Here is a 27,665-nt window from a genome sequence, read left to right as displayed (position 1 = left end):
AATTTAACGGGTTTAGTTTCACCAAGTATATCCGAATTAAAATATGGGTCGGATATGGGTTGATATCCCTTGATCCGAGTCAAATCCGAGTTGGATACGATTCCATCTCTATATCCATCAAGATTCGAATGATATATTACTTTACAATTTGTAATTTTATATTTTTTTAATTATCTTTTATCAATCAACAACAGTTGGGTGTAGTGGTCAAGGCTTCTTTTCAAAATAGAGATATATTAATTGAAGTCATCATTTAGTCATATTTTAGTAATTTTATTTGAAATAATCTTAAACAGTTAGACAATTATTCAACTCAACTAACCCAAATCAATTAATTCGATCATATTGAATCCGGAAATGATTTTTATAAAAGTAACATGGTTTGGATATAGTCTTAACTAATATGATTCGAGTTAGATTCAGATTCGGATAAAAAAATCGAATATGAATATGGACATAGTCATATCCGACCTGTTTTAAGTCCTAGAATTAAGAGATCGGATCGTATGCACCCAAAGTGGAGGATTGAAACCCTTCTCCCACACCTCAACACATGCTAAGTCATAATTCAAGAAATTAATGCCTAATATCTCTATTTTTGAAAAAAAAATTGAATTGTGACTTACATGACAAGTGTTGAGGTGTGGGAGGAGGGATTTAATACTCCACCTTGGGTGCATACGATCTAGACTCTTGAATTAATGAGCCCACATGGATTGTCACATTGGAAAATAACACTACAACCTTCTAAAATTCATGCTTAGACATATTTAAAATAGATTTTTTTTTTTTTTTAAGTATTATTTTTTGCTTGATTCATGCTTTGAAATGGATAACCACTAAATTCTTAAATTTCAAATCCATATCCAATGGTGAAAATTTTCTTTTTAATTTTTTTAAGAATTATTAAAATCTTGTCGTCTTCATCCTATGACATTTGATCTTGGTTTTGAAGTTGAAGTTACCTAATTTTGGGAAGAAATTAAAAATGAGAGTTGCTATTGACACACCAACTTTTGTTAACACCTCACCAATAGTATGCAATTCTTTAATGATTCACATAGGAATTGGTGTGGCATTAACAAAAGTTGGTGTGGCAATAGTAGCTCTCGGGAAATTACTTGCTTGATATTTCATTTTTAGGTACGACCAATTTGACCCACCGGTCCAGTCTTTGAGCACTGTTTATTTGGCTCAGCAGCTTGACTCCATTGGAAATTTTTTTTTTTTCTTATTACTTGACTTGGATTTGAATTTGGATTTGGATGAACAAAGAGGTAATATTATCTTTATTGAATGTCAGATTGGAGAAATTATATTTAGATAATCTTTTGTTGATTTTATCTTAATTTTATGGAGCTACTCTTAGGATTGTTGATTTGGATGTTGGTATGATTTAGGTTCTATATATATCACTCTAAAATTCGAAGGAAACAGATCAACTGAGCTAGTTATTATTATTATTATTATTATTATTATAAAATAGTAGAAGCACATACATGGGTGATGGGTGGTGCTTAGTTGCTTACTCGAAGTCCAAACATCAATTTTAGATATATGCCGGGAAGAAGTGGTGGATATAGGATCTCACAGACTATGTTGGCCTTCTTCCTTGGGCTTAACCCTATTAGCAGGCTCATGTGGATCACATTCTGAATGAGGGATCGTGTGCTACAATTGGGTGATCCAGATCCGTATGAGGGATTGCAACTAAGTCACCAACCCAACTAAAAACCCAGTTCAATTGCATAAATCACAATATCCTGGCCATTCCATAGGTGGTGTACACCCCCCCACCCTCTTCCCCTCTACCGCCACCTCCCGAGTATTTATTTTACCAAAATGGTTAGTATCATATGGTCCCATTATCTGCCATTGATTAATTTCGAACCATTGGATTACATTATCAGAATGACTATCCCTAATCCTCCTAGATGCACCATCAAAGTACTTGGACCTGGTTCTTTGCTTTCCTTAGTTGTATTCATTTGTATTAAATTAGATAAGAGTCAAAGCTAGGTTAAATGTTGGGTATCAGTCTTGGTTAATAATCAGTTGTTTGGATATATTTAGGTTGAATTCTCTTCTTCACAGGGTTTGGATCTTGATCTAGGTCTCAAGAGTTCTATTTACAGCACGACTTTTAAAAGGCCTAAAACAGATCCTACAAAGGGCCCTTTTGTCAACTGTGCTGTTCATTAGGGCCTGAACCATCGAGGACAAGTTTATGGTAATGTTACAGTGTTACTAGTCTTCGTTTGGTTACTGGGCCAGACTCTAATCCTGATTCATGTTGAGAACATGGCCCTTTTGTTGACCAGGCCTGTAACTTATATTATGATGTCATTTATGATATATTATTATGACTTTATTTTTAATGGTTAAATGAAAATTTCATTTGGGATTTTAATGGGCCATATTTCAATTTGGGCCGGGCTGACCCATCATGGACAGGGCATGCACAGATAATTTTTCTCCCAAGCCAGGCTTGAGCTATATTGTCATTGGGTCATTAAATTCTTTCAATATGGCCCATTGTGACACAATTGCACAAAACACAAGTGTGGGCAATGAAATTTTGTGAAGGTCCTTGCGAATTTTATAAATCAAAATAAAATTCCTATAAGCCATAAATGGACTTGGACATCCAAATTGGGCTTTCCTAATTGGGAATAGGCTTTCTAAAGATTAGATTTTGGATTTTCGCAAATAAAGCCCATGGTCCAATAAGTTAAGTGATATGCATTAAGTATTGAGTTCATATGCCCAACAAACAGGTTAGGGCACAGTTAAATTCTAAGTCCATTAAAATGGGTTGGATCAATAACCAAATACCATTTAAATCGACTATGTAAAATCCAGTTAAATAAGAGGGGCATATTGGGAAATACCATTTTACCTTAAATTTATAAATATTAAAGCCTCTCTCATTTAGAGGGGAGAAGGATCACTTTTTTTCAGAAAACATAAGTTTTCTCTTTAGAGAAAAAGAATCTTTCAAGCCCTCCTCTAGAGATAAAGTAAGTCTCTTCAAGAGACTTAAACTCTAATTAAAGAGAAGATCACGCCCAAAAGCCCTTCTTCAGAAGTTAAGAAATTATTTTCAGTCGATAAAGCACGAAACCCGAAGAAAAGAAAATATACATAAACATCTACAGAAGATCAAGCTCAAAAGTCATTCTTCAGAAGTTAACAAATCATTTTCAACTGATAAAGCATGAAGTCTAGAAAGAAAAAATTCTACACAAACCTATATAAAAGATCAAGCTCAAAAGTCATTATTCATAAATTAAGAAATCTTTCTTAGTCGATAAAATGTGAAGTCCGGAGATAAGAAAAACTACATGCGTCACTATTTTTTTACTTGACTATTAATTAGAGGAAAATACTAAGATTTGTACTTTCGTTTTCATCAAAATAAACAAAATCATTTACGATTTTATTTCAAGAATCTCGAGACAGATTTGTAAAATTTATTATCACCAACAAATATTTATGTGGTTCGACAGTGTGCCTATGTCCACAAAACAAAACAAGAACAATCACTATTTTCTAATTAGTTTTGCAGTTCTAAAGGTTTCTATTTATATAACTCAAAGTTACCAATACATGTAAAACTCTCAAAATAGAAACTTCAAAAATAAAAAATCCTTAAGAAAATATTACACAATTGCCATTTTCATACTCCTTAAAAAATTTGGACTAAGGATCCTCAATGGAGGCACTGCACCCCGTAGTTTTGTGTAGCACAACAAATACAAGACATTTACACAACACGTGTAGTGCAACAAAATACAAGACATTTACACAATACCCATCAATCCCCTAATTTTCATATCATCTCTTGTTTTACCTATGGATAAATAGAAGAAGGATAAAAAAAAAAAAAAGTATTATTAGTGATATATAAATGTTCGATTTAAGTACAAAAATATATGCAAATCAATAATAAGAAATTATAAGAAAATTATGAAATCTGATAATTAGAATTCACCAATCAAGTGATATGTTTGCATGTATTGATCCATCAAAAGATCTTCCTACAGATTTAATGCGCTCAAAAAGGATTCCTCTAGACATTGACATCAAGCTTTATAAGAAAAAGAACAATTTGCGGCTCTAATGACATATAGTGGCAGTTGGTGTAGATTTTTTTATTCACGGAGCCCGTCAGCTCAAGACTCTCGGCCAAAATCAATTTTGTCATGGAAAATTATAGTCTCAAAAGACATCAAGTGTCGAACTACTGCTAATATAAGATGTTTCCCACGGATTCCCCTAGTGAAAGTGATGTATTGATCCCTAAGAAACTTGAATTGATACCTAGGAAGCCTATCCTGCCATCTCAGCCCTACTGCACTGTTTGAGGTTAGAAAAGTTCTTCTATTTTTGTCAAGAATCGTAATAATAGTGTATCGATATCTTGGTATCAAAACTTCGATACCATGTATGAAGAAAAATAAACTAAAATTCATTAATTCTCTTGATTAATAATTACAAAAATCCTAATAGTATTTATATATAAAATAGTATAACCAATCCAGCATAATCGGTGAAAGAATGGTGTACCAAGATCTTATTTTCAATAAAGCCCGGGCTCTAATGAGAAGAAATAAGAATATAAGACATCTTTTTTTCTTGGGAAAATTACTTAAAAGACCTTGACGGAGGGATTTATTTCTTAGTAGTCCCAAAGTTTTGGGTCTTAGTTTGATAGGACATTTAGTTAAAAAAAATTATTTCTTAACGGTCCCTCATTATTAGTGAACTCATCGTTTTTTTATTGTCAAGTTCACCAGTTTTTATTTATTGTCGAACTCGACGCCTTTTTATTTAGTGTAGAGTTCACAATTCTTACGATTGAACTCATCACTATTTACTGTTGAGTTCACCACTTTATTTATTGTCAACTCAACACTTTTATTTATTGTCAAACTCGACGTTTTTTATTTATTGTTGAGTTCATCACTTTTTAAATAAAAAGGGGTGAACTCGACATTGGTAAACCCACCCATTTTCAATTTTTGAATTTTTTCGACTAAAATACATAGAAATATTAATTAAAAATTTGAGATAATGATCTGTTTAGATGATTTCAACCTAAAAGAATCATTCTTGATTGATTTTTATTCAAAAGCTAAGAAAAAAAATGAAAATAAACCCTAATTTTTTACATACATCTTCAAAATGTTTGAAAATAAAAAACCTTGAAAATGACTTTCTCATTTTTAAATCCTTTTAAATGAAAACTACGAGTTTGAATGGTTATGGCATTCAATCATGAGAAATGTGGTAGATGATGTTCATGGACTGTTAGGAAAAGAAAAGTTTATTAAATGGACTATTAAGAGACCATCAATAACTTAAAAATTATTTAGAAAAAAAAAATCCCTCCCGTCAAGGTCCTTTAAGTAATTTTTTTTTTCTAAATAAGTATTAATATGAAAATATGCATAATCGGGTACGCCCTTAATGTATCGATCTAATTTGAGGTAAATATAAACCATCGCCCTTGTAACAAGACTTTGCTAGCATAGGGAGGTCTTCAAACGACACAAGCCATCTTACTACTAAGAAAAAAAACATGATCCTTGCTCAAATGTTGTGGATGGTGTCTCGCTATCATGTTTGTAGTTGGAATTACCCTTGGACACTCGGCAATTAAGCACCGTATCCAAGGCCTTATCCATCTTGCACTCTTCATTTATTGTCTTACCACAAGTGTGCTAATTTTTAATAATTTCTGAAATTAATGCAGTCCATACCGGCCAAATCACCCACACCTGAGGACCAAATTTTTTTACCCACATTGGCCAAATCTTCCGTACCCGAGCACCAAATGCTCACCAATACTTGAAAACTACCCTTGAACATTTGGCACGCAACACATCTAAGCATTTACCCATCTTGCACTCTCCATTTATTGTTTTACGACAAGTGTTTTTAAAAATTTTAATAATTTCTCAAATGCAACCCATATTGGCCAAATCACCCATACCAGAGTGCCAAATGTTCAGCAATTCAAGTACCTAAATTTGTGATTATTGATCATCCCAACAATCGTGATAACTATTTGTCGGAAAAAAAAGCCATCCAATATAAAAGATAAAGAGGAATAGATGAGAGATGCACCACTTGTGAGAAGAGAGAGAGAGTCAAGAGAGGTGATAATTAGACATTTAAGTGGTGCCTAACTGTATTGCTTAATGTCTAATTATCTCCTCTTGACCATGTGGACAAAGGTGCTACATCGCCTTTACGTTCTTTTCTTTAGTCATAAGACTTGCATCTGCTTCTGTCACATTCATGCTATCATCGTTAAAGGACCTTAATCCCGACACTAACGCCAATTAGCTGGTCGGCATTGTGTACTAAAACTTAGACTCAATCGAACATTTCTAAGCGAATCATAGATCTGTGATTTTTTCCTTAGCCTCTAAGCTTACCTTTTTTAAGCTTTAATCTTTCAAATGGGGAGGTTATTGGTGCTGCACCGCGTGGAAGTGGTTCTGAATACTCTGAATCGAATGAGTTGGTGGGCCACAAACCAAACTTGTTAGTCTTTCACCATTTTCAACCATAAGTTGCTTTGTTTGAAACTTTCAAATTTTCAGAGAGTGCATCATACTTTTTTCCTTGCCCAAGTTGTATATTTCAATGATTTTTTAGGTGATAAAATTTTAGTAATAAAAGTACAAGAAAGGCTATTGAAGAAGCTAAAATCACTGTGGTATAAGAGCACTCATCATTATTCTTTAAGAGTCGTGATAAATGGATGTGATTTTTGCTACGCAGCTGACGTGGCAAGAGCATAGAACCATAGATCTTTTTCTTCAGTTTTGTGCCCTTGCCACATCAGTCACATACCAAAAATCGCGTGTATTCATCATTATTCTTAAAGATATTGAAAAGCTAAGGGACATCCGATCCCCTATTAGGTAAAGGAATATTTTCCTGGAAAAGGTGTCTAGTGTTCACATAGTTACATCTATTTTTCTACTTAATTTTGATTTTCAAAGTTTGAAGTAATTGTCTTGCTACTATCTTTTTTTTCTTTAACTTGAAGGTAAATATCCATACCCTCGGTATAAAAGTGAATGCAGAACACATATCTTGTTTGACACCATATTACGTTTGAGGATATCTTCTATGGGGGTAGATCATGGAATATAAGTAAAAAAAAATATGTAAAAATAATGTAATAATAATCATTCTTCAAAATATGAGTTAAAAGTTTTGGATTGAGCTGATTTTTTTGGAGGATGATTTCTATGATTAGAAGATCATCCTCAAAAAAAAAAAAAATCAGCTCAATTTGAAACTTCTAACCCCATCAAAAGTGATTTATAATGTGGATCGTCGATTTTTTACCAATAATTTGTAAACCAATTTTGATGGATTTAGAAATTTCAAATTGAATTGATTATTTGTGAGGACGATCTTATACGAAACTTTTAACCCATAGTTTGAAAAATGATTGTTTTTACTTATATCCCATGATCCACCCCTATCTTCTATAGGCAAGAACATTTTATAATTTGAAAAAATTTAATTAATATGGATATATGTAAAAAATACTTTCCTTTTCTCATTATAATCATGTACATATAAGAAAATGATAAATTTGAGGGTCCAACTCAAAATCAATTAGCAATGAGTGTAGAGACCCAAGAACTTATAAGGAGAAAGACAGGGCAATGAGTGTATGATGTGGGACGAACCTCGACACACCCCCGCACATGCGGGCCAAAGCCTGTGGAGATATGAACTAAATTACGTGGAGGAGAGAAAAGTCCGCTCTGATACCATGATAAATTTAAGATTTTCAAGTTAAAATCAATTGAAAATAAGTGGAGAGACCTAAGAATTTATAAGGAGAAAGATAAGGCAATGAGTATCTGATGTAGGACTAAATTCAATAGAAAATGTTTATAAAAACCTCATTATTATTATTATTATTATTATTATTAGGATAATGTTGAAGTAACATTAAGATGTACATCATGAGGGACATTTCTGGCATGGATGTATCTCAGAACCATAGATACTTTCATCGAGATTTCATTTGTATCTCGATTAAAAGCATCTATGATTTTAACACACATCCACATTAGAAATGCCCCTTACGATGTACATTTCAATGTTACTCCAGCACAACTGTTATTATTATTATTATTATTATTATTTATTATTATTATTATTATTATTATTATTATTTCTAGGCAATAGGCAACTGGTTAATGGTCAACACGAAGGTAAATATCTCTATAGTACTTAATGAGACAATCATGGTAAACTCACCTATAAGATTGAGCATAATGATAAAATTAGCAACAAGAGTTTGCACTATGTGATTGTTTGTTCAAAATTAGTGGTCTTTTGATTTATTTTGTTGTATCTTGAAAAAATTTCATAGGAAGCAGAACATGCGTCTGTATCTGAAATGTGTGCGGAAACCCTAAAAAAAGAATTATAATAAAATTCAATAGTTTCAACTTTCAAGTACTTGCACAAAAAATTCGAGTTCCAAAGGAATTTCTTTATTGATTAGTGAAAACTATTGTATTGTCATATCATATTATCACACAGTTGCCATATTTTAATTTAACAATATTAATTAATGTAGATTTTTGTCAACAATACTCACCATTCTTATAAAATTAGGTAGGGCGTGAAAAAAATTGTAGTGATTTGTAATATAAGAAAACCAAGCATCAGGTGAACATTGCAAGAGTTATTGAGGTTCTAATAACTAAAGACCCCATGCGATGGTTCATGAGGATGACGACCAAGAGGGGGACCAATTGAAACACGTATCCGTACCGCTAAGAGGAGGTCGAATGTTCATTCTAAAAAGTTTAATGTCGGATGTAACATCGAATGGGAAAGCTTACTAGCCGCCACCTGTACAGTGATGTGGTTAGGAAATCTTTCCATAAATTCTGTGGGCTCCACTTCTTCGCCTTTTTTTAAGGAGTTTGTCTGCCGCAGAGTAGTAGGACAGTAAAACTTTGCATGGTTTTGTACCATGGTTATAAAACTGGAAAACATGTTGATTTGGCACAGACGAGAGTAACTGAGGTGAATCGATTCATCACTGAGGTGACTCATTCCCAATGAAAACTGGGTTAGTGACTAACATAGTCATAAAATTCTCCAAAAACTCATAAAATTCTCTAATTCCCAAGAATGCAATAAAGAGTAGTGCTAGAGTGACCTCAAGTATGTACCTCATATCACAATTCTTGACATGAAAGTAAGTAGGAACCATGGATACTTTTTCACTTGTATCTCGATGAAAAGCATGTATGATTTCCATACACTTTTTCAATGAGGTCTAATCTTAAGGTCATTTCAGCATTAGTCCTAGATAAAAGTTTTGGAGAGGTTAAAGGGGATGGATTTGATTTTGGGAAGAAACCCAAAAAAACATCATTTGTATAGTCTTCAAAATTTTCTTAAATTTTAAAGGAAACATTTTCCCAACTTATTTAAAATAACCTACTCCATGGTTACCATGTTGGATAATTGAATTAGGGTTTCATCCGAGTTTCGAAACACATTAGGTACCCCACTTGCAAAGCCTAAAAAAGCAAAAAATACGAATTTCACATCGAGCCTTATCAACAGAAGGTGAGGGATATGATGAATCAACCACCAGGCAAAGAGTGCATATCCTGTGCTCCCATGAGTACATTTGCAACCATACTCCCAATCTTCTGTGTGTGTCAAGTGGCACACTTTCAGCTGGTTGGTGATGTATCTCGTCATTGGATTCGAGTATTATTTTATCTTTTTTTTTTTTCATATTTAGGCTTGAAATCCACCAATGGGCCCGAATCAGAAAATCTGTGAAGCCCATCATAAAAATAAAAGTTGCCTGTTTTTTTTTTTTTTGTCTTTTTGTTTTTTTAAGCCTAAGATTATCCTCACCTTTGATGAGACTAATTTACATGGGCCACACGCACCATCCAACATCCTGTCACGTGTTACGACATTTAAGAAATCACATTTTTGGGGAGGTGCATGTAGAGATTTGAAGACACAGCCTGGGGAGCAAACCCAACCGCTCTTTACCATCTCAACTAATCTGTCTTGAGTAATTATTCCCATTTTTTAGATGTATATAAGCATGCCAAACAATAGTGGGGTCATTGGGTTGAAAGAGTCGAGTCTGCTAGTTGGCACACAAAGGAGACCAGGGAGTCTGGTTATTTAAAAACTAACTCCCAGTAATACAGGATCGTCACACCCACCCAAATGCACGTGTGAAAAGTCTAGTTCAGTGAGAAATGACACGTCACTAAAGGTATGGTGGGTCCAAGATGTTGGGGAGCTCCCTTCAGCTATCACCAAGTTTATTACAAGCCATACATATAAAATAGGGTGATTTAGGCTTAACCCTCCGTATTTTGGTCAATATTAGATATAGCCACACTATGTTTTCAAACTAATTTAGTGCACGGAGCATTTGTAATAGAGACTAACGTAAGTACATAACATGACTTAAATACTCTTACCATCGAAGTTTAATTTTATTTAATTTCTCTCCAAAATCAATCTTCAACCTTAGGTATCAAGGGATTTTAACCCCGGTCTTAAACCTTCTTAAGATACTATCTTCTTGAAACCTCAAGAAGGTGATAGGATTTTTTTTTAAAGTACAAGGATATACTTTGGGTAGAAATTAAAAAGCGAGATTTTCTAGTCGGGATTGAAGAAAGACAGTGGTTGAAGACGAAATTAAATAAGCTAAAAATGATTTACTCAAGAAGTAGTTAGTTAACACGTTGAAGATGAAAGATACTCACGAATGTCTCCAACTTTTATAAGATTCCATCTTCTTCAACCTTCAAACGTAAAGAACGATTATCAGAGAATGATGGATTTCTTGGATAGAAAAATCAAGTGTTTTCTACAATGCATTGAACATGATGGATTGAAGATGAGGTTTAATAGGTTACAGGTTGAAGATAATTAAGGGCATTTAATCCATTTTCCTTTAGTCTCTATTGCAAAACCTAGGTCAATGGGGGCATGTCATCAGTTTGAAAGCACAGGGGTATCTCTAATATTGACCAAAATGTGGAGGGGTGTGTCTAAATCACCATATAAAATGTTAATTACATATATGGTTAGTGAAACTATACCAACTGATCAACATCTTAATAATTCCATTTGACTAACCTCCAACCAACTTGCTTTTCATTCTTCACCAAACTCAGATGTTATGTTAGCTTTTTTTCTGTATTTGCCCTAATGGAAGATGAAATCAAGAAGTGACGATAGGAATATTTATGTAAGTCTTTTATTCTTTCTCCCTCTTATACATCCATTAATTTGGATTTAGAAGGCATTAGATTTGATGGGTTTCCAGGTTTTTTTCACAATCCTGTGTCAATGAGATCTGTATGGAGAAAAAGGAGACAAATTCGCAAATCAACAGGGCCAGGTTAATTTGAAGTTTATGGGTGGTAATCAACAATCCTACCCCAAGTTTGGTTTAGAAGAACTATTAGATCATCATAAAGTTGATTGGTGTATGGTTTACTTATTGATTGGTGCATATTTGCTTATGACGCTTCACATAGTGAGACCACTTTGAGATTCAACTCCATGGTTCTTCAAAATCATCAACAAATCTTTATCTAAATTTTGGGTTACATGCTTTGGTTTGTTCATCCAAACACTGCATAATGGAGTGTAACTGTTATATTATAATAATCTATGTGATTTCTACTGCTCTTGCATAAGCTGATCAAATAATAATTTAATGGGGTTTCTTTCTAATGAGTTCTAATGTGGTATTCAGAAATATTAATTACTAGAAATTTATAAAATAAGAGAACATGCAATTTCAGCTCAATACAATACAGAGACTCCTATACAAAGTGGCAAGTAAAACCACTCTCATACTCATACTCACACTCACACTTGAGGAAGAGAGATCACTTTATGATTTGGAAGGTTGCTTTTGCCTAACATACTATGGATATGGTGATGGATTCACTAAGGATAATTCCACACAATCTGATCGCCTGGATTATCGGAAGTAACATCGATCCAGTTTCATCAAAACAAGGCTAATCAGCATCCCTTCTACTATAATCATAAGAAGAGAATTTAAGCTTTGAAAGGTTACTCTTTCCTAATTTTACATATATAGTACGTACGTCCCTAAACATAAAATGGGTAAGGTGATGGATTCACTAATATTGATAATTCCAGAGGTTCTGATCACCCGAGTCATCGTAATTAGCATCATCTCCACTTACATCGAACCGTGGAGGGCTAAGCAACATCCCTTCTGCCATATTCTTAAGAATATTGGGCATGTCAAAGATTAGCTCCTCGTCAACAAACTCATTTACAACTTGTTGGGACTTTTCAGGTATTATCGAATTGTTTACTCTAAAAGAATCCATGGCAGCCCCCGCTGCAGCGGCAGCAGTGGCGGCAGCTGCTTGGATGTCACGTGGGGAAGTAGAGGCAGGAATCGGCAATGAAGCGGACGAGTTGGGGAAATTAAGCTCGGCTTCACTGCCTTTGAGTGCAAGTGCAGCAACATCATATGCAACCGCAGCCATTTCAGGAGAAGGAAATGTGCCAAGCCATATTCGGTTTGGTTTCCTCGGTTCACGAATTTCTGATACCCATTTCCCGTTATTCCTACGCCTAACTCCACGATAAAGTGGGCGTTGCCCGGAAAACGGAGCATTAGGATTCATGCTCCCACTACTGCTACCCGAACCTGAATCCATTTTTGGAATGGAATGAGAGTAGAAGTACATTTGAGTTTGGGAGACAAAGAGTTTAAATGGCGGGAAGATGAGTTTGAAGTTGAAGTTGAAGTTGAAGAGGAATTTATAGTGTGGGTTTTTAGGTTTTAACGCGTAGGATGGAGTAGAAGTTAGTAATGCAAACCAGTTGTTGATGAACTGCAAGTATTAGTGAGTGTTATGGTGTTGGCCAGCTTTGTGTTTTGGATATTTGAGTTGGATTACCTGAATGAATCCTTTGTGTTTTGTCAACAACAGTGACACATTAATATTAGACATCACTTCAAGAAGCTACTCTCATTGGATGACTAATAACTATCAATTCTTTTAGACATTTTATTTTAATAATATTTCCTCACAGTATACTTCTTTGATTGGATGGTTAGGATTGGATCAAAATCACATTTTTATAGATGAAGAGATGTCTCTTGTATTCAGTTTGTGATTGAGATCCCAGTACGGAATTTGTTGCAATAATGTAATTAAAGATCGAACCGCTTTATAAAGGATGAACCTCGTAAATCTGTGTGTTCGTGTTTTCTGTTTTATTTTACTTTTCTCTAGAATTGTGACATGGGTTACTGTAATGAGCATGGTAGACCATGCTTAAAGGTAGTTTAAAAGCCTTCATCTAGATCAGCCAAATTGTCAAACAGTTTTACAGAAAATTAAAGGTAGATTCTAAGGATTCCCAAGAAGAATGGATCTCTAGAAAACTTGTCTTGATCCCTAGGAACCCAACCCATATGTTTTTTTTTCCTATTATCTTAGCCATCTGTTAGAGGATGCACGATAAACCCTAGATATAAAAAATGCTAGTTTTAATCTCGAAAATTCGATGACTCATAAATGTTTATAAAAGTATGTTAAGTTTATGGGTGACTTAAACACACCATGATTCTGAGAATATTTGTGATGCTCATGTGTTTTCAAGCTGGTGAAATACAATCTTTGACCCTAGTCTTATCGAAGAGACTGATAAAAAAGGACTCAAATGCCCATGGCTTCAACCTCTAGCTCAAAGTCCTTGATTTTTCTCCCCCCAAACCCATCACCTTTAAACTTTAGGGTATAAGGTTTTTACCCTGTTGTTCAAACCTCAGGCCACAAGACAATTTTTTGAAAAAGAAACTAGTGGGTTTTTTGTTAAAATCTTGATTTTTCTACAAGAATTTCAAGATAAAGTTGATGATCAGTTGAATAAGCTAAAACCAATTTATCGTAGAGGTTAATTGCAGAGTTTGATAATTATGAATTTTGCGATAAAACCAAGCATTTTTTTTTGTTAGAAGGTCATTTTTTATTAGCCTTCAATCATAAAACAATGTCAAACTCTATGCCACTTGTAGACACCCTAATTTATCCGGATCGAGTCCGAAAGCTCTCAAAATCCATCAAAGAGAAGCCCCATGCAAGTCTTCAACTCATCTAAGTGGGGGTCCATTTTAGTGGAGCCCAACTCTCTCAAATAATTTAAATGACTGAATTAAGTTAGGCCATGGACAACCCACGATCTATAGGAAATTTTCCCAGGGTCGTGAGTCACCCATAGCCTAGGTTATTTTGTGCACAGTACCTAAGGTAGGCCACCATTTCAGTCAATTTTTCACTTCCAATACTCTCACCTAGGGTCCATTCTGTTGAATTTATTATAGTATATGTGCTTACAAGATTACTTAAGGAAAATGACTCTCTAAAGGCATTCTTAATTGGTTTTTTCCCCCAAGAAAATCTTACATAATTACTGCAATACCCATGCATAAATCTTTTCTTAATTTCCCCCACCAAGTCCTTTTAGTAAACTTCACATTCTTCTATCATTAACCCCAAATTCTTCTTGATCCCCATTTGAGTTGAATTACTTTTCTAACTTCAATTTTTTTAGACTCGTTAGAAGTAATTTACTTTAGTGCCTCCAATCTTATTCATCATTCAAAGAGAATTAAATGTAATTCAATCATATTCCAAGAGTCATGACCAATTTATCCAATCATAAGAAAGTTTTAAAATTTGTGTGCAAAGATACTTATATCCCTAAGTTGTTAGAAGCCTGTTAGGTAGAAAGTATTAAAAGTCTAAAAACCAAGCACCAATTTACATGTCACTTAACTTAATTCTCTTCAAGTTTAACCAAAGTCAAAGGTCTAATATAATTTTAATCTCCATGAAGAATTCTCTAGAAACTTGTAAGTTTTTACAATCTTATTCCTTGATTATCATAATTGTTAACACTCATAGGTGTGTAAAAGAACATCAGAGCCAAGATGATGAAAGGCAAATAAAGTCATTCTTTGAGATTTTATTGAGAACTCTAGGATTTTGGACAAGTTTATCTCTAAAGATCTCCCAAAAGCCTATAAATAAAATCCTTATCCAAGACAAAGAGGATAAAAAAATTTGAACTCCAAAACTCTATCAATTTTCTTTCTCTAAACTCTCCAAATATCCCAAAATTTTGTTCAAATTCTCTCATTCCTTCCAAAATCCAAAATTAAGAGGAAGAAGAGCACCAAGATGGGGTGCCACATTTACTTTAGTTATTTGTAGTTAATTTTTCCCCTAACTTCCCTCTTCTATCACTTCAGTATTTTCCTTTATGCACTTTTAATTTCCTAGCAACATAAATTTTTTAAAGTTTACTTAATTTAAATGCTAGGATGGAAGAGAATAATCCCTCCTTGTGACGTTATCTCTCCCTATAAGTCTTTAATAAGTTTTATAGTGGGCATTTTAATTCCTTAGCATAATTATTCTTTATATTATTTTAATTTCATGTAATTTATGATTCCTAGTTTAGTTTCTTTTCTTACTTTCTTTATTGCTTAAAAGTTAGAGAGTAAATCCTTTATGAGGTAATCTTCTTTTTATAAGTCCATACATGCATACACAACATATGCATACTCACCACTTCTGAAAAGCTATGAGCTAAAGTATGGATTTTTATAGATCCATATCTACCTCCTTAAAGCCAATAAAAAAATTAGTCTCAAAGTTGATAATATTTTCTTGCATAAGATCTTGTTCAATCTATAAACATCACCTATAAATTAAACCAACAAATAAAGACTTTTAAAGAAGCACATAAGTAGAAAATAGTGTTTGAGGGCTCAAAAGAGAAATCCAAATGGATTTACACCCAAGTCTCAAGCCCACAAAAAAATCTAGTAAGCACCTATTTCTAGCAATGGCTTGCTCAATACCTTTATTTCTCAAATTTACAAATAAAACTATAGCCAATTTTTTTCTTAATCTCTTTATAATTTCCCCTATTTTCAAAATATTAAAATAAGATTTTCTAATTCACTTATAGCCAAACAATGGTAACCATCACTCGATGGATGGGACAAGGTGCCTAACACCCTTCTTGTCCCTCAACTAAACCATCTTACCTAGTTCTAGGTAAATATTCTCTTTTATCATTTGGATATGTAAGTCACCATAGTAAAAAATATATAATTTCAAAACTCTTTTGTGGTGTTCATTCACACCCAAATTCTTTGAATGGTGGCGACTCCTAAATCTATTGTAAATGAGGATCATTCCCTTGAACCTCACATATCTACATTGCTAATTTGAAAACTCAAGAATATCTCAAATATTCACCAAAATGTGGAGGGATATCCCTAAATCACCCTAGTATAATAAATAGCGAGACATAATATTTTTTAGCATTATAAAATGGATTGTTTGACTTAGTAAAAGTGTGTGAACTAATAGATTTGAAAGGAATTAAGATATTGTGTTCAATAGAAACAAGTCAATTTGAATCAATAGATTCAATTGATAAATAAAGTATAACTTGGAAGAAAAAAAGCATAAATGTAAAAAGTAATTAAGAAAAAAAAATTGAATTGATATATTTTTAGAATTCCTTGAATTTCTTTTTTGGGGCTCATTATATCGATAACTCTATAATAACAACTTAGAAATCTTCTAAAATATTAAAAAGTAATTGTAGATATATGAGCTTTGAAACTTTTGGGGGTTTGAGTTTATCTACATGGGTTTAGGAGTCGTCACCATTCAATTAAGGTGTGAATGATCACCATAAAAGAGTTTTGAAATTCTATTTTTGTTTTTGCTTGTAATAATTCACATATCCAAAAATAAGAGAAAAAGGTCTACCTAAAGAATTTAATGTAAGGAGATTCGGTTAAGGGGCAAGGAATGTGTTAGACTCCTTGTCCCTCCCATCCTAAGATGATTACCATTGATTGATCAAAGGTGAACTAAGAAACTCATTTTTTTTTTTATTTTTGAAGATATAGAGAGTTGTAGAGAGAATTAGGGAAAATTGACTATAATTTTATTTTGAAAAAATAAGCAAAAGAAGATAATGAGTAAACATCTATCAGAAATAAGTGTTTGCTGAATTTTTTTGTGAGCTTGGGACTTTGATGGAAATCCACAAGAATTTTATCATTTGGAATCTCAAAACAAAACAAGTTTATGTGCTCCCTTGAAAGATTTTATTTGTTAGTTTGATCCTTAAGTGATGTTCCTGGATTGAACAAAAACATATTGAAATCAAACATTATGCATAAAATTTTTATACATTTTTGGATTATTTTTGTTGATTTTAAAGGTTGAATATATATATCTATAGGGATCTACACTCTTCCTTGTAGTTATTTTAGAAGTGAATGTGTGAAAAATGTTTGCATGTGATAGACTCATCAAGAGAAAATTACTTCCTAAGAGAGTTTACTCTCTAGCTCTATTGTCACCAAAGAAGATAAGAAGTACACATCTAGTCTGAGAAATTAAATTTGTAAAAAAAACTAAATGAAATATAAAACAATTATTGGGGGAGATAACCTCTAGGAGGGATTACTTTCTCTCCCCAAGCCTCTAAATTAAATATTTAGGGAACTATATTAAAAAGCATGAAAGTAAACTTACAAATAGAAAAAATGCTTAAAATAAAAAAGAGGGTAATAAGGAGGAGATTAGATAAAGAAATTGAAGGTTTAGTCCCACCTTGATCTTCTTCTTCTTGAGTTTTTCTTTTATGGACTTTGGGAAAGATTTGAGAGAATAGGAAAGTTAGAGAGGTTTGGACAGAATTTTGAATTATTTAAATGAGTTATTTTATTTTCCTTGAAAATGTCTCTTATTTATAAGATTGTAGAAGACCCTTGGGGATAAATTGGTCTTAAATCTTCAAGTTTTTAATAATTTCACTAAAACCTTCATGAAAAACATTAATTTCACTTTCTAAAAAGTCTTAATAGTTTTTATCCTCTTGTTGGGTCTAACCAATCTTGATCATCAATGGATATAATGATAAAAGCTCAAAAGTTCTAGAGAATCCTTGATGGGAGTTAAAATGGTCCTAAAGCCTTGATCCTAAGTCAATTGTGAAGGATTTAAGTCAAATGACATGTAATTAGATGATAGATTTTTGACCTCTTTGATCATTTTTCTTGGGAAAATCTCCAATAAACTAGGGATATATTGGTTATTAGGCACAAATTCTACATAATTCTCTAGGATTGACAAAAATGTCATAAGTTTTATAAAGTGATCAATTTACATAAAATGTCATAGAAGTTCCTTGAATTTTTAAGAATATTAGATGGGTAAAAGTGGGAATGAGTCATAATAAAATTGAATTGGGGAGGTAATTATCTTTGAGTAGGGACCAAGCAAGATAAAGTCTTTATTAAGAGATTTGAGATATTATGAGAAGACCAAAATGGTGGAATTATTGGAAAGTTGAAGTGAGGATAATCAGGTAAAAATAATATATTTCTTAAAGGAGAAGCCATTAAGGAGAGGAATTAGGGGATCATTTTCCCTCTAAAAAATTCGAGCACACATTGGTCTTAACAAAAATGAAGTGTGGCCGGCCATACCAAAAATTGCTTTTGGCGTGGGTAAGGTCATTCTAAGATTAAATATGACTTGATCGAAAGTAAGGTTCGACTAGGCTTAAAATTCCCTCTAAAAATGGCCTTCGAGTAATGCTGCTAGTTGACTAGTGGGCTTTAAAGCCCGTGTGAAAAATACAATCGATTAAGTCCATTTTTGAAAAGTTCTTAATGCTCTCGGGCTCGACCAAGACAAAAATTGGGTGTCTACAATAACTTTTCTAACATATCTACAATATAATATCAACTTTCTAAACCTATTATAATTCAATTTGAACACTCTAAGCACTTCTAATTATAGCTTAATGAATAAAATAAATTAGAAACTAACAAGAAATTATTCTCCTAAAATAACTATGGAATAAAAATCTTACTAACTAAAAAATATAAATCCTACTAAAACTAGAAAGTACTTAAGCTTCTAATTAAAACTATAAATGTCTTACATCACTTTTCTAGGATTATCTCTCCAACCTCATTATTAGATAATAAGATGTATCGTATTAAGATGCATGAAATACATTATATCATTGTCAGTATATCTCATCACAAATTGTAGGTTGTGATGAAGAAATATATGTTACAAAATATCAATAATTAGAATCTTTATTTTAGGTTACTTTCTATATTTTGGTTGATGTAATCTAAAATAAAGAGTTTAGTCGTCAATACTTCCTAATGTAGAATATTCTAATTGATAAATTCTAAATATGTCATTCTCTATCACGACTTACCATTTGTGATGAGATACTCTGATAATAATACAATGTATCTAATGCATCTTAATACCATTTATCTTTTTTAAGTTGTGATTTTCTAACTCCCCATTTAACAAACTCCCCCCAAACTCTCCCGATGTGGCTGTGCATAGAACCCTATATTTTTCCTCGGGACACATAATTGCACATCTCTATAAATATGTGCAATTGTGTATCGCAAGGAAAAAATCTAGGTTCTATGCACAACCACGTTAGGGGAGTTTGGGGGGGAGGGGTCATTTATCATTATTCTTATTTTTTTCACTTAATAATATGATTCATCTTTTTCACTAATACCCATCTCAATTTTCTTATGCATCCAATGACTACTTTATATGATTTCACCAAACACCCCATAGGTTCTATGTGTTTATAATCCTTAAAATTCACTTCATAATGATGCCATCAAACAATCCATGCCAGAATCATAATTTTTAAAGAAGTGTTTCAGAGAACTAATTGTTGTTGTAATATGAAAAGGAGTCGTGATGAATACACACGGTTTTTGGTACGTGGTAGGTGCACAACTGACATGGCAAAGGCACAGAACCATAGATCTTTTTCTTCGGGATATACAGGAAAAAGATCTGCCGTTCTGCGCTCTTGGCACGTCATCCGCATACCAACCGCGTGCATCCATCATTATTCTAAGAAAAATTCAATTGGAACATCGGGTTACAAAGCACATTGCCATATTACTTCTTGAAGATTGATGATTCCACCAAATATATAAGGGTTCATGACAACACTACTTACAAGAATTCAAACCAAGCATAGCATATTACTAATTGTTTTCTATCATTTATTTGCATTGCCAGTTCCAGCCTTGAGAAAAGGAACCCTAGTACTTTGAATACCTTAGAACAATAATACAATAAGAAATCATCTAGAAAATTTGGGATTTTTAGAAGAAGAGCTCTCAAGTTTCTCATTGTGAAAAATAAAAATGATGAAGAACCCTTATTAGGCAGAAAATGGTGTCCTTTTGAAGAGGTATTGAGACTTTTCTCAAAAGAGATTCGAAAATTTGGGATTTTTAGAAGTAGAGAAAGCTCTCTAGTTTCTCAAAGTCAAAATGGTGGAGAACCCTATTTAGATGGAAAATGGAGTCCAGTTGAAGAGTTGTTGAGACTTTTCTCGAAAGACATAAATAATGACCAAATTGTAACTAAATAGGCAAAAGTAGTAAAATTATAAAATAAAAAGAGGCTAATTTTTTTCTGGAAAAGTGTTCTTTAAGGGGGGAAAAAAGATTTCCAAATCCTGAAAAGGCACATTAAGTCAAAATTTGTTTCAACCATTCAATTTCGATCATCATGAACAAACAATTATATATGATTTGCAACCATTAGGTTTGATTTTTCGACTACCTGATCTTTGATCATTGTGAACAATCAACTATAATTGCAGCCATAATTGGATGGATTCTAATCTCAACCACCGGATTTTCAGCCATTTTTTATCAACAACAATAATTTAAACAAAACATCAAATTGCTCCTATCAAACATAGATATTTGATCAATAATTAATCTAGATCATCACTTGAGTACATCAAGAAATCACAACTCGATCAGTGGCTATGATCAGAGTTGTATAAGTAGTAGGAAAAGAGACACATTAACCACCTATCAAAATTCCAAGGGTGATTTTGGAAATAATTTTACCAGCAAAACAAATATGGAGGTAAAACTCTGGATGATGTCAATTTCCAAAACCCTTCAACAAATTAACACCTATATTTTTGGGTCAAATCCCCTTTAATCTATCGTACAAGAACACAAAACATATCCAGAAAGATGAGAGAAAGAGAGATTTGTTTATGGGTCCAATGCAGATCTCAATAGGGGTATCAATGGATATTCATTTAAGCAAAAAGAAAGAAATTGAAAACCCTGCTTTTGGATCTTTTTTATTGGAATCGATTAGAGTCAATACTAGAAAACCCGAACCAATTGAAAACTAGAATTGATAGGAACCACAAATTTGGTAACCGTGGGTATTTCACTATTTTGTTCGAACCAAATACATTTGGTAGTTTCTTAAAAACCCTAACCAAAGCAACACATTCTAGTCTTTGTTATTCATTTCTAGTCTTTGCTTCTATTCTCATTCTCAATACGATATCTTTTATGATTTCTTTGATTTATCACTAGTTTTTATCTCCAATTACGTTAAGAATTCAAGTACCCATTTGAGAACCAGAATCAACAGATATCCACAATTTATGATGATTTCAATTCTGATTTATATTAATCTTCGAACCAAAACCGATAAGAACCGAAATCTAAAAACTTAAACCATACCAATCATGGTTCCTTTAGAAACCAACCCATTGACACCCCCCAAGATCTCAGGATGCACACCTAAATTTTACCCAAGATACACCTTTTTGAGTATAATGTGTCAAATCTAGAAAAAAACATTATTTTGAAATTTTTAATCCATATAAGACAAAAGTTTTCACTCCGTTTTATCATCCTAAGATTGTCAACGGAACGCTCCCATACATATATATATATATATATATAGATATATATGCAAAATCCAATGGTTGGGAACACATGTATCCCAATATATCAAATATCTTTTTTATTTTTTTTTAACATAAACTATGACTTCATTGAAGTTTACCCATTAAAAGTGAGGCTGCACTAAATAAGGCCTAAAAATTCCATGATGTACCTATCATAAGTTAATTGGGTCGTGTTGGAACCGAAATACATGCTTGACATCAGCTATATGCCCTTATCCTTATACTGTGCATGTCATATCAAGGCAGTTGAATCAGTTTCTCTCTGGATCAAGGTGGACCCACTGATTGCATGGCCTGGATCATTTCTGGTAGTTAAGGTGGATTGGAGATGATGAACCTTAGGTCCATCATATAACACCTTTTTGCATGCGAAGTCCCCATCGAATAAGGAGGCTTTTGCACTGCCAAGCATGAACATCATCTTGAAAGAGACACCAACATGAGATTATGGATTTCATCGATGAATTGAACTGCAAACACACTTACTTCAAATCTAAACAATGATCATATAAATAATTATCTTATCTTATTAATAAGTGCAATGTATATTAAAATAGGGAATCCACCACCAACACTTCTGCTCCTTGGTCACATCAATCTTAAGCTTTTCATTTATCATAATAGACTAGATTCAAAACACATTACTCGCGAATCATACAATTAATATGAACATTTAATATATCATAGAGTAATGAAAAATGATAAGTTTAATATACCCTCGTGTTTCCCAGAATGACAAGTAACGAAAAATGACATAAATGCCCTCACCTTCAACTTGTAATCAAAATCCCTTAGATTTATTTTTTCTCCATAATCAAACATCTTCAATCTCTCAAGTAAAATATTTTACTATATCTCTTCAACTATAAGATTCTATCCACTCAATTAACCTTATAACCTCGTGAAAAAGATAAGATTTTCAAAGTAGAAGGTGAGAAAATTTTGAATAGAAAAAACCGAGGATTTTTTACCAAGGAATTAATAAGACGAGGTTTAAAACAATAGATTGAAGATGATTGCTTTTGGGGAAGAAATTAAATCAAGGGTTTTCAATTACAAGTTGATGATAAGGGCATTTAAGTTAATTTTTCATTAGGCTCTAAGAGACGATTATGATCAAGAGAAGTAAACCATCAGTTTGAAAACAAGGAAAATCTTAAATATTCATCAAAAAGTGGTGGAGTTTTATGTCCAATGAAAATTTTAACGAATCACATTGATTGGATTCTCAAAGCTTTGGTACTTATAATCCACAAACTAGTTCACTTTGTATTGGTTTGATGTTCCTAAGAGTGAATTTGGTAACTTTGGATGAAACATCTATGGTATGGGTCAAAATATTGGTCCCCTTCTGAAAATTGGCGGTTCAATTGGTATGACCCATTCACCAGGCATATTTTTTGTGAACAAATTATTAGGATTCCTTGAAAAAAATGGCCCAAGGTGCAAAATGGTCAAAATACCCATAGGCCCAATGTGGAAAATAGTAAATGATATGACTAAGGTTTTGAGTTGGACCTTCAACCTCATATTTGGCCAATACATGGGTTCCAAGCCCATGAGATTTCAGTATTATTTTGCTTGTTTAACACTGATATATAACTAGCGGTGCACATTGGATCGGGCCAAACCGAGAGCCAAATCGAACTAAACGAACGCATTTCAAATTGGTTTGGTTCGATTTTTTAGCTCATTAATTCGGTTCTGATTTACAATTTTGAAAAAATCAATTGATTTAGTTCGGTTCTCAGTTCAGGGAATCCTAGAACTGGACTTAACCGAGAATCGCACCAAATTCATTTTGTATGTGTGTGCGTACATTTATTTAACAAATAAAATTAAACATAACAAAAAGAGCTCTCATTGTTTGCTTTTAGTATTCTAACAAATTTAGTCAGCAATCTTAATAGTCCAAATGACATGGTCCTAACCATCTAATGAGTTTCAATTTTGAAAAAATCACTCATATTATTAAGTAAATAATTGAGATTATAAAGATATTAATATTATATTGTCAATGCCATTCTTTTTGTTACGTCTTTTGACTGAAATCATTAATGATCGTGAATTTTTTAACCATAAGATTCGATAATTGATGCCTTGATATATATATATGTTTTGGAGATTCGAGAATCGAACCGAATTAAGGTTGGTTTGATTCTATGGAGTAGTCAGTTCGATTTTGATTTCAAATTTGTAGAACAGATCAAATTCGATTCAATTCCAATTTTACCCCCAACTCAAACTACACTGAATTGTGTACGCCTCTACTGATAACTATATATAGGTTCCAATAGTCTTGGACCTATGATTTATGAAATGTGTGTTCAAGAGACCTGAAATAAAAAACAACTAATTCCCATATAAAAAAAAACTTCGTCTTTGTTTTTCAAAATGCCGAATTGATTCTCTAGTAGAATCTTTCTATGTTCGTATATGTGTTAGTATCGTATTGGTTGTTGGATACAAGGCCTCCAATGATATTAGACAAAATAAATCTCTTTTTTATTTAGGATGAAATCGATGAATATGCAAATCATGTTTTATTACAAGTTCTGCAAAGCCCAAAAAGAAAAAAATGTTTTATTTTGTCTTCAAAGAATCTTTTAATTATGTGGATCACACCAAGTCCATTCCACTTGAAATGTTCATTTGGCCCACCTTTCTCTATATTGAAATACCATAATAATGGGATAGTGTGACTTTACCATCTTTTCTTGGAATGACTCATTGTATGATTGGGTAGGCCAATTAATGTAATATCAATGTGGGACTTATAAAACATTGAAACGAAGTTCAGATTTAATAATTATTCGATGGGGGATTCAATTTGATTAATTAATTTGGATAAATTTGAGAATATTAAATAAAAAAGTCATGAAAATTTAACAAATGAAGTTTTTTGATTTCTTACCAAAATCCATCATGTTCAACCTCCCTAAAAATTCTATCTTGTTTTTGAGATTTTAATTCATTAATTTATTTATTTAATCGGCTAGTCCTTTATAAAAATAATTTTATGAAATTTGAAAAGAAAACAAAAAAAATAGAGAATTTTGTGGCAATACTACAAAAAATACATATGTAGCGTAGAAATGGAAGTATACCCATTAGATATTAGTCTTTTGGGTCAGAATAAGTCACTATATGGAGAATTTAGGATACATGCGTTTTGGTGAATATTGGAGATACTACCGGTGTAAATGATGAAATGCACTTTGACCACGGTCTTCTCTTATAGATTAATGAAAATGACTTAAATGCCCTCTTCTTAAACTTTTAGTTAAAATTCCTTTTCGTTTTCTGTTTTTTCTAAAATTCTATCAACCTCTACGGTAATATTTTTAGTCTATTCAATTCATCTTTAGTCCATCTTCCAAACTTGCCTTAATCTCTCTTAGAAAACCTTTGATTTTTCTACCCAAAATTTCATTATCTTCTACTTCTCCAAAACCTTATCTTGTTCTTGATGTTTGAAGGTTAAAATAGACACGATTGAAATTTAGAGTGGAAAAAGAAAAGCACTTTTAATTCTTACTAAGGGTCATCATTAAGCTCAAATATATCATCAAATTGGTAATGCAACACCACAACCCTATAGAGTTCATGGAAAAACTCAAATCCAAATAATATATATAGAATAGTTCACAGGACAATAATTGTGACAAAATCTATGATGAGAAGTTCCTCACAAAAAATATGGATTCAAAGGACGTAAGTTAAAAAATAGATGTAAAATACAATCATTTTTCAAAATATGGGTTAGAAGTTTCAGATTGAGTTGATTTTTTGTGAGATGATCTTTATGATGAGAAGATCATCCTCACAAAAATCAGCCAAATCTGAACCTTCTAATCCCATCAAAAGTTATTTAGAATGTGAACTGTCGATTTTTAACCAATACTTTGTAAATCACTTTTGATAGATTTAGAAGTTTTAAATTGGGCTGATTTTTTGTGAGGATGATCTTCTCATCATAGATATCCTCCTCGCAAAAAATTAGATCAATCCGAAACTTCTAACCCACAATTTGAAAAATGTTTGTTTTTGATAATGGATGTCTTCTGAACTCCTAACAAATTCTCAAATTTAAAATTAAAATTTAAGGATAAATTTGTTTTTTTTTTTAATTTCATAAATAATAATAATAAATTCCTCTACATCCCTGTGGCATCATATCATATTTTTGGAAGCCATAAGGCTCAAAAGCATATTATCAAAAGAGATTGAAGATGAAGGATTTTGAGAAAAAAAATGAAAGGATTTTTTTGAACTCCTAACAAACTCCCAAATTTAAAATTTAAATTGAAGGGTAAATTTTTTTTTTTTTTTAATTTCATAAATAATAATAATAATAATAAATTCCTCTACATCCCTGTGGCATCATATCATATTTTTGGAAGCCATAAGGCTCAAATGCAGATTATCAAAAGAGATTGAAGATGAAGGATTTTGAGAAAAAAAATGAAAGGATCCCCCCCCCCCCCCCCCTTTTCTGTGATACACCCCATCACAGAACCATAGATCATTTACCTCAGGATACACAAGAAAAAGATGTATGGTTATGCATATTCTGGGGCAAGTGATCGACGATCCTATGATGGGGGCATAAGAGAGCGTATGTTAGAGAGGGCGTCAGAAAATTATTACACTTTTTTTTAAAGTGTTGATTTTCTTACTAGAAAGTCTTTGGTTGATCAAGACTCGACTGACGTGGCACAGACACAAAATCATAGATCTTTTTCCTTGGGATACACAATGACGCATCTTTTATGGGGATGTGTAGTTATGTATCCTAGGGAAAAAAATCCATGGTTCTTTTATCGTGTCACGTCGATCGAGTATTGACTGAGTGAAATTTTCTAGTTAGAAAATCATTATTCTTTTTTATAGAGAGATTTACCAGCAAACCTATTGCATTTTTATTACAAAAACTCACTTGGAATTGACATCTCAAAGGGAACCTTACTTTATGAAGTTTTTTACCCACAAAACCTCACTTTATAAAGTTTGTTACTTAGCAAACCCTGAATGGGATCCACGTGATAAAATTCCAATTTGTGTTGTTAATTTGTTATTTAGTATACTTTGGAATGAATTGCACGGGTGGCATCCAAAAACATGATCTGATGCCATAGGGTTACAAAGGACAAAATTCTAAGAATTTTGACAAAAATTCCTTTAAAAAAAAAAAAAAAAAAAAAAATTCACTGTTGAATTTTACTCTTAAATTTGAGAGTTGGCAAGCCATCATTTTTCAAAACCCACAATGAAGGTCAAAAAGATTTTTTTTTTTTTTTTTTGTTTGTTTGAATTTTTATACTTTTAATCCGAGTTTATTCATGAAATCTAGATGTCTGTGGTATTGGATTTCAAATTTGATAATCCATGTGGGCCAACAACCCTTGCTAAGATTTGATACCTTGCTAAGTTAGTCATGCTAGACAGATTCTTAAAGTAAGGTTTCTTCAGGTAACAAACTTGACAATGTAAGGGAGTTTTTATAATAAAATTAGAACAGATAGGTCTGCCCAGTAAATCTCTCTTTTTTATATGCTGAAGATGAGGGTATTTAAGTCATTTTCTTATTAATATTTAATATATGTCAAAAAAAAAAAAAAAAAAAAAAAAGGCCAAGTAGGCTTATATATTGTTATCTCAGATGCACTAAAAAAACGTCCATTTAAATCATCACCCTTTAGAAAATGTCAGTCCTCTAC

At 32.6% G+C, this 27,665-nt stretch overlaps 1 protein-coding gene across 1 annotated transcript; it reads right to left on the bottom strand.

Annotated features, from left to right (window-relative positions):
* Window positions 1-12,209: 12,209 nt before the first annotated feature.
* On the bottom strand, window positions 12,210-12,761 carry HRD (Integrase-type DNA-binding superfamily protein). The gene has a single exon (XM_086446574.1). The coding sequence runs from the start codon at window positions 12,759-12,761 to the stop codon at window positions 12,210-12,212; it is 552 nt and encodes a 183-aa protein (XP_086302700.1).
* Window positions 12,762-27,665: the final 14,904 nt, after the last annotated feature.

Source organism: Akebia trifoliata, chromosome 6, assembly GCF_017979445.1.
Source record: "Akebia trifoliata isolate Shusen 1 chromosome 6, ASM1797944v1, whole genome shotgun sequence".
Lineage (NCBI taxonomy): Eukaryota > Viridiplantae > Streptophyta > Magnoliopsida > Ranunculales > Lardizabalaceae > Akebia > Akebia trifoliata.
This window is presented reverse-complemented; position numbering and strand designations above follow the sequence as displayed.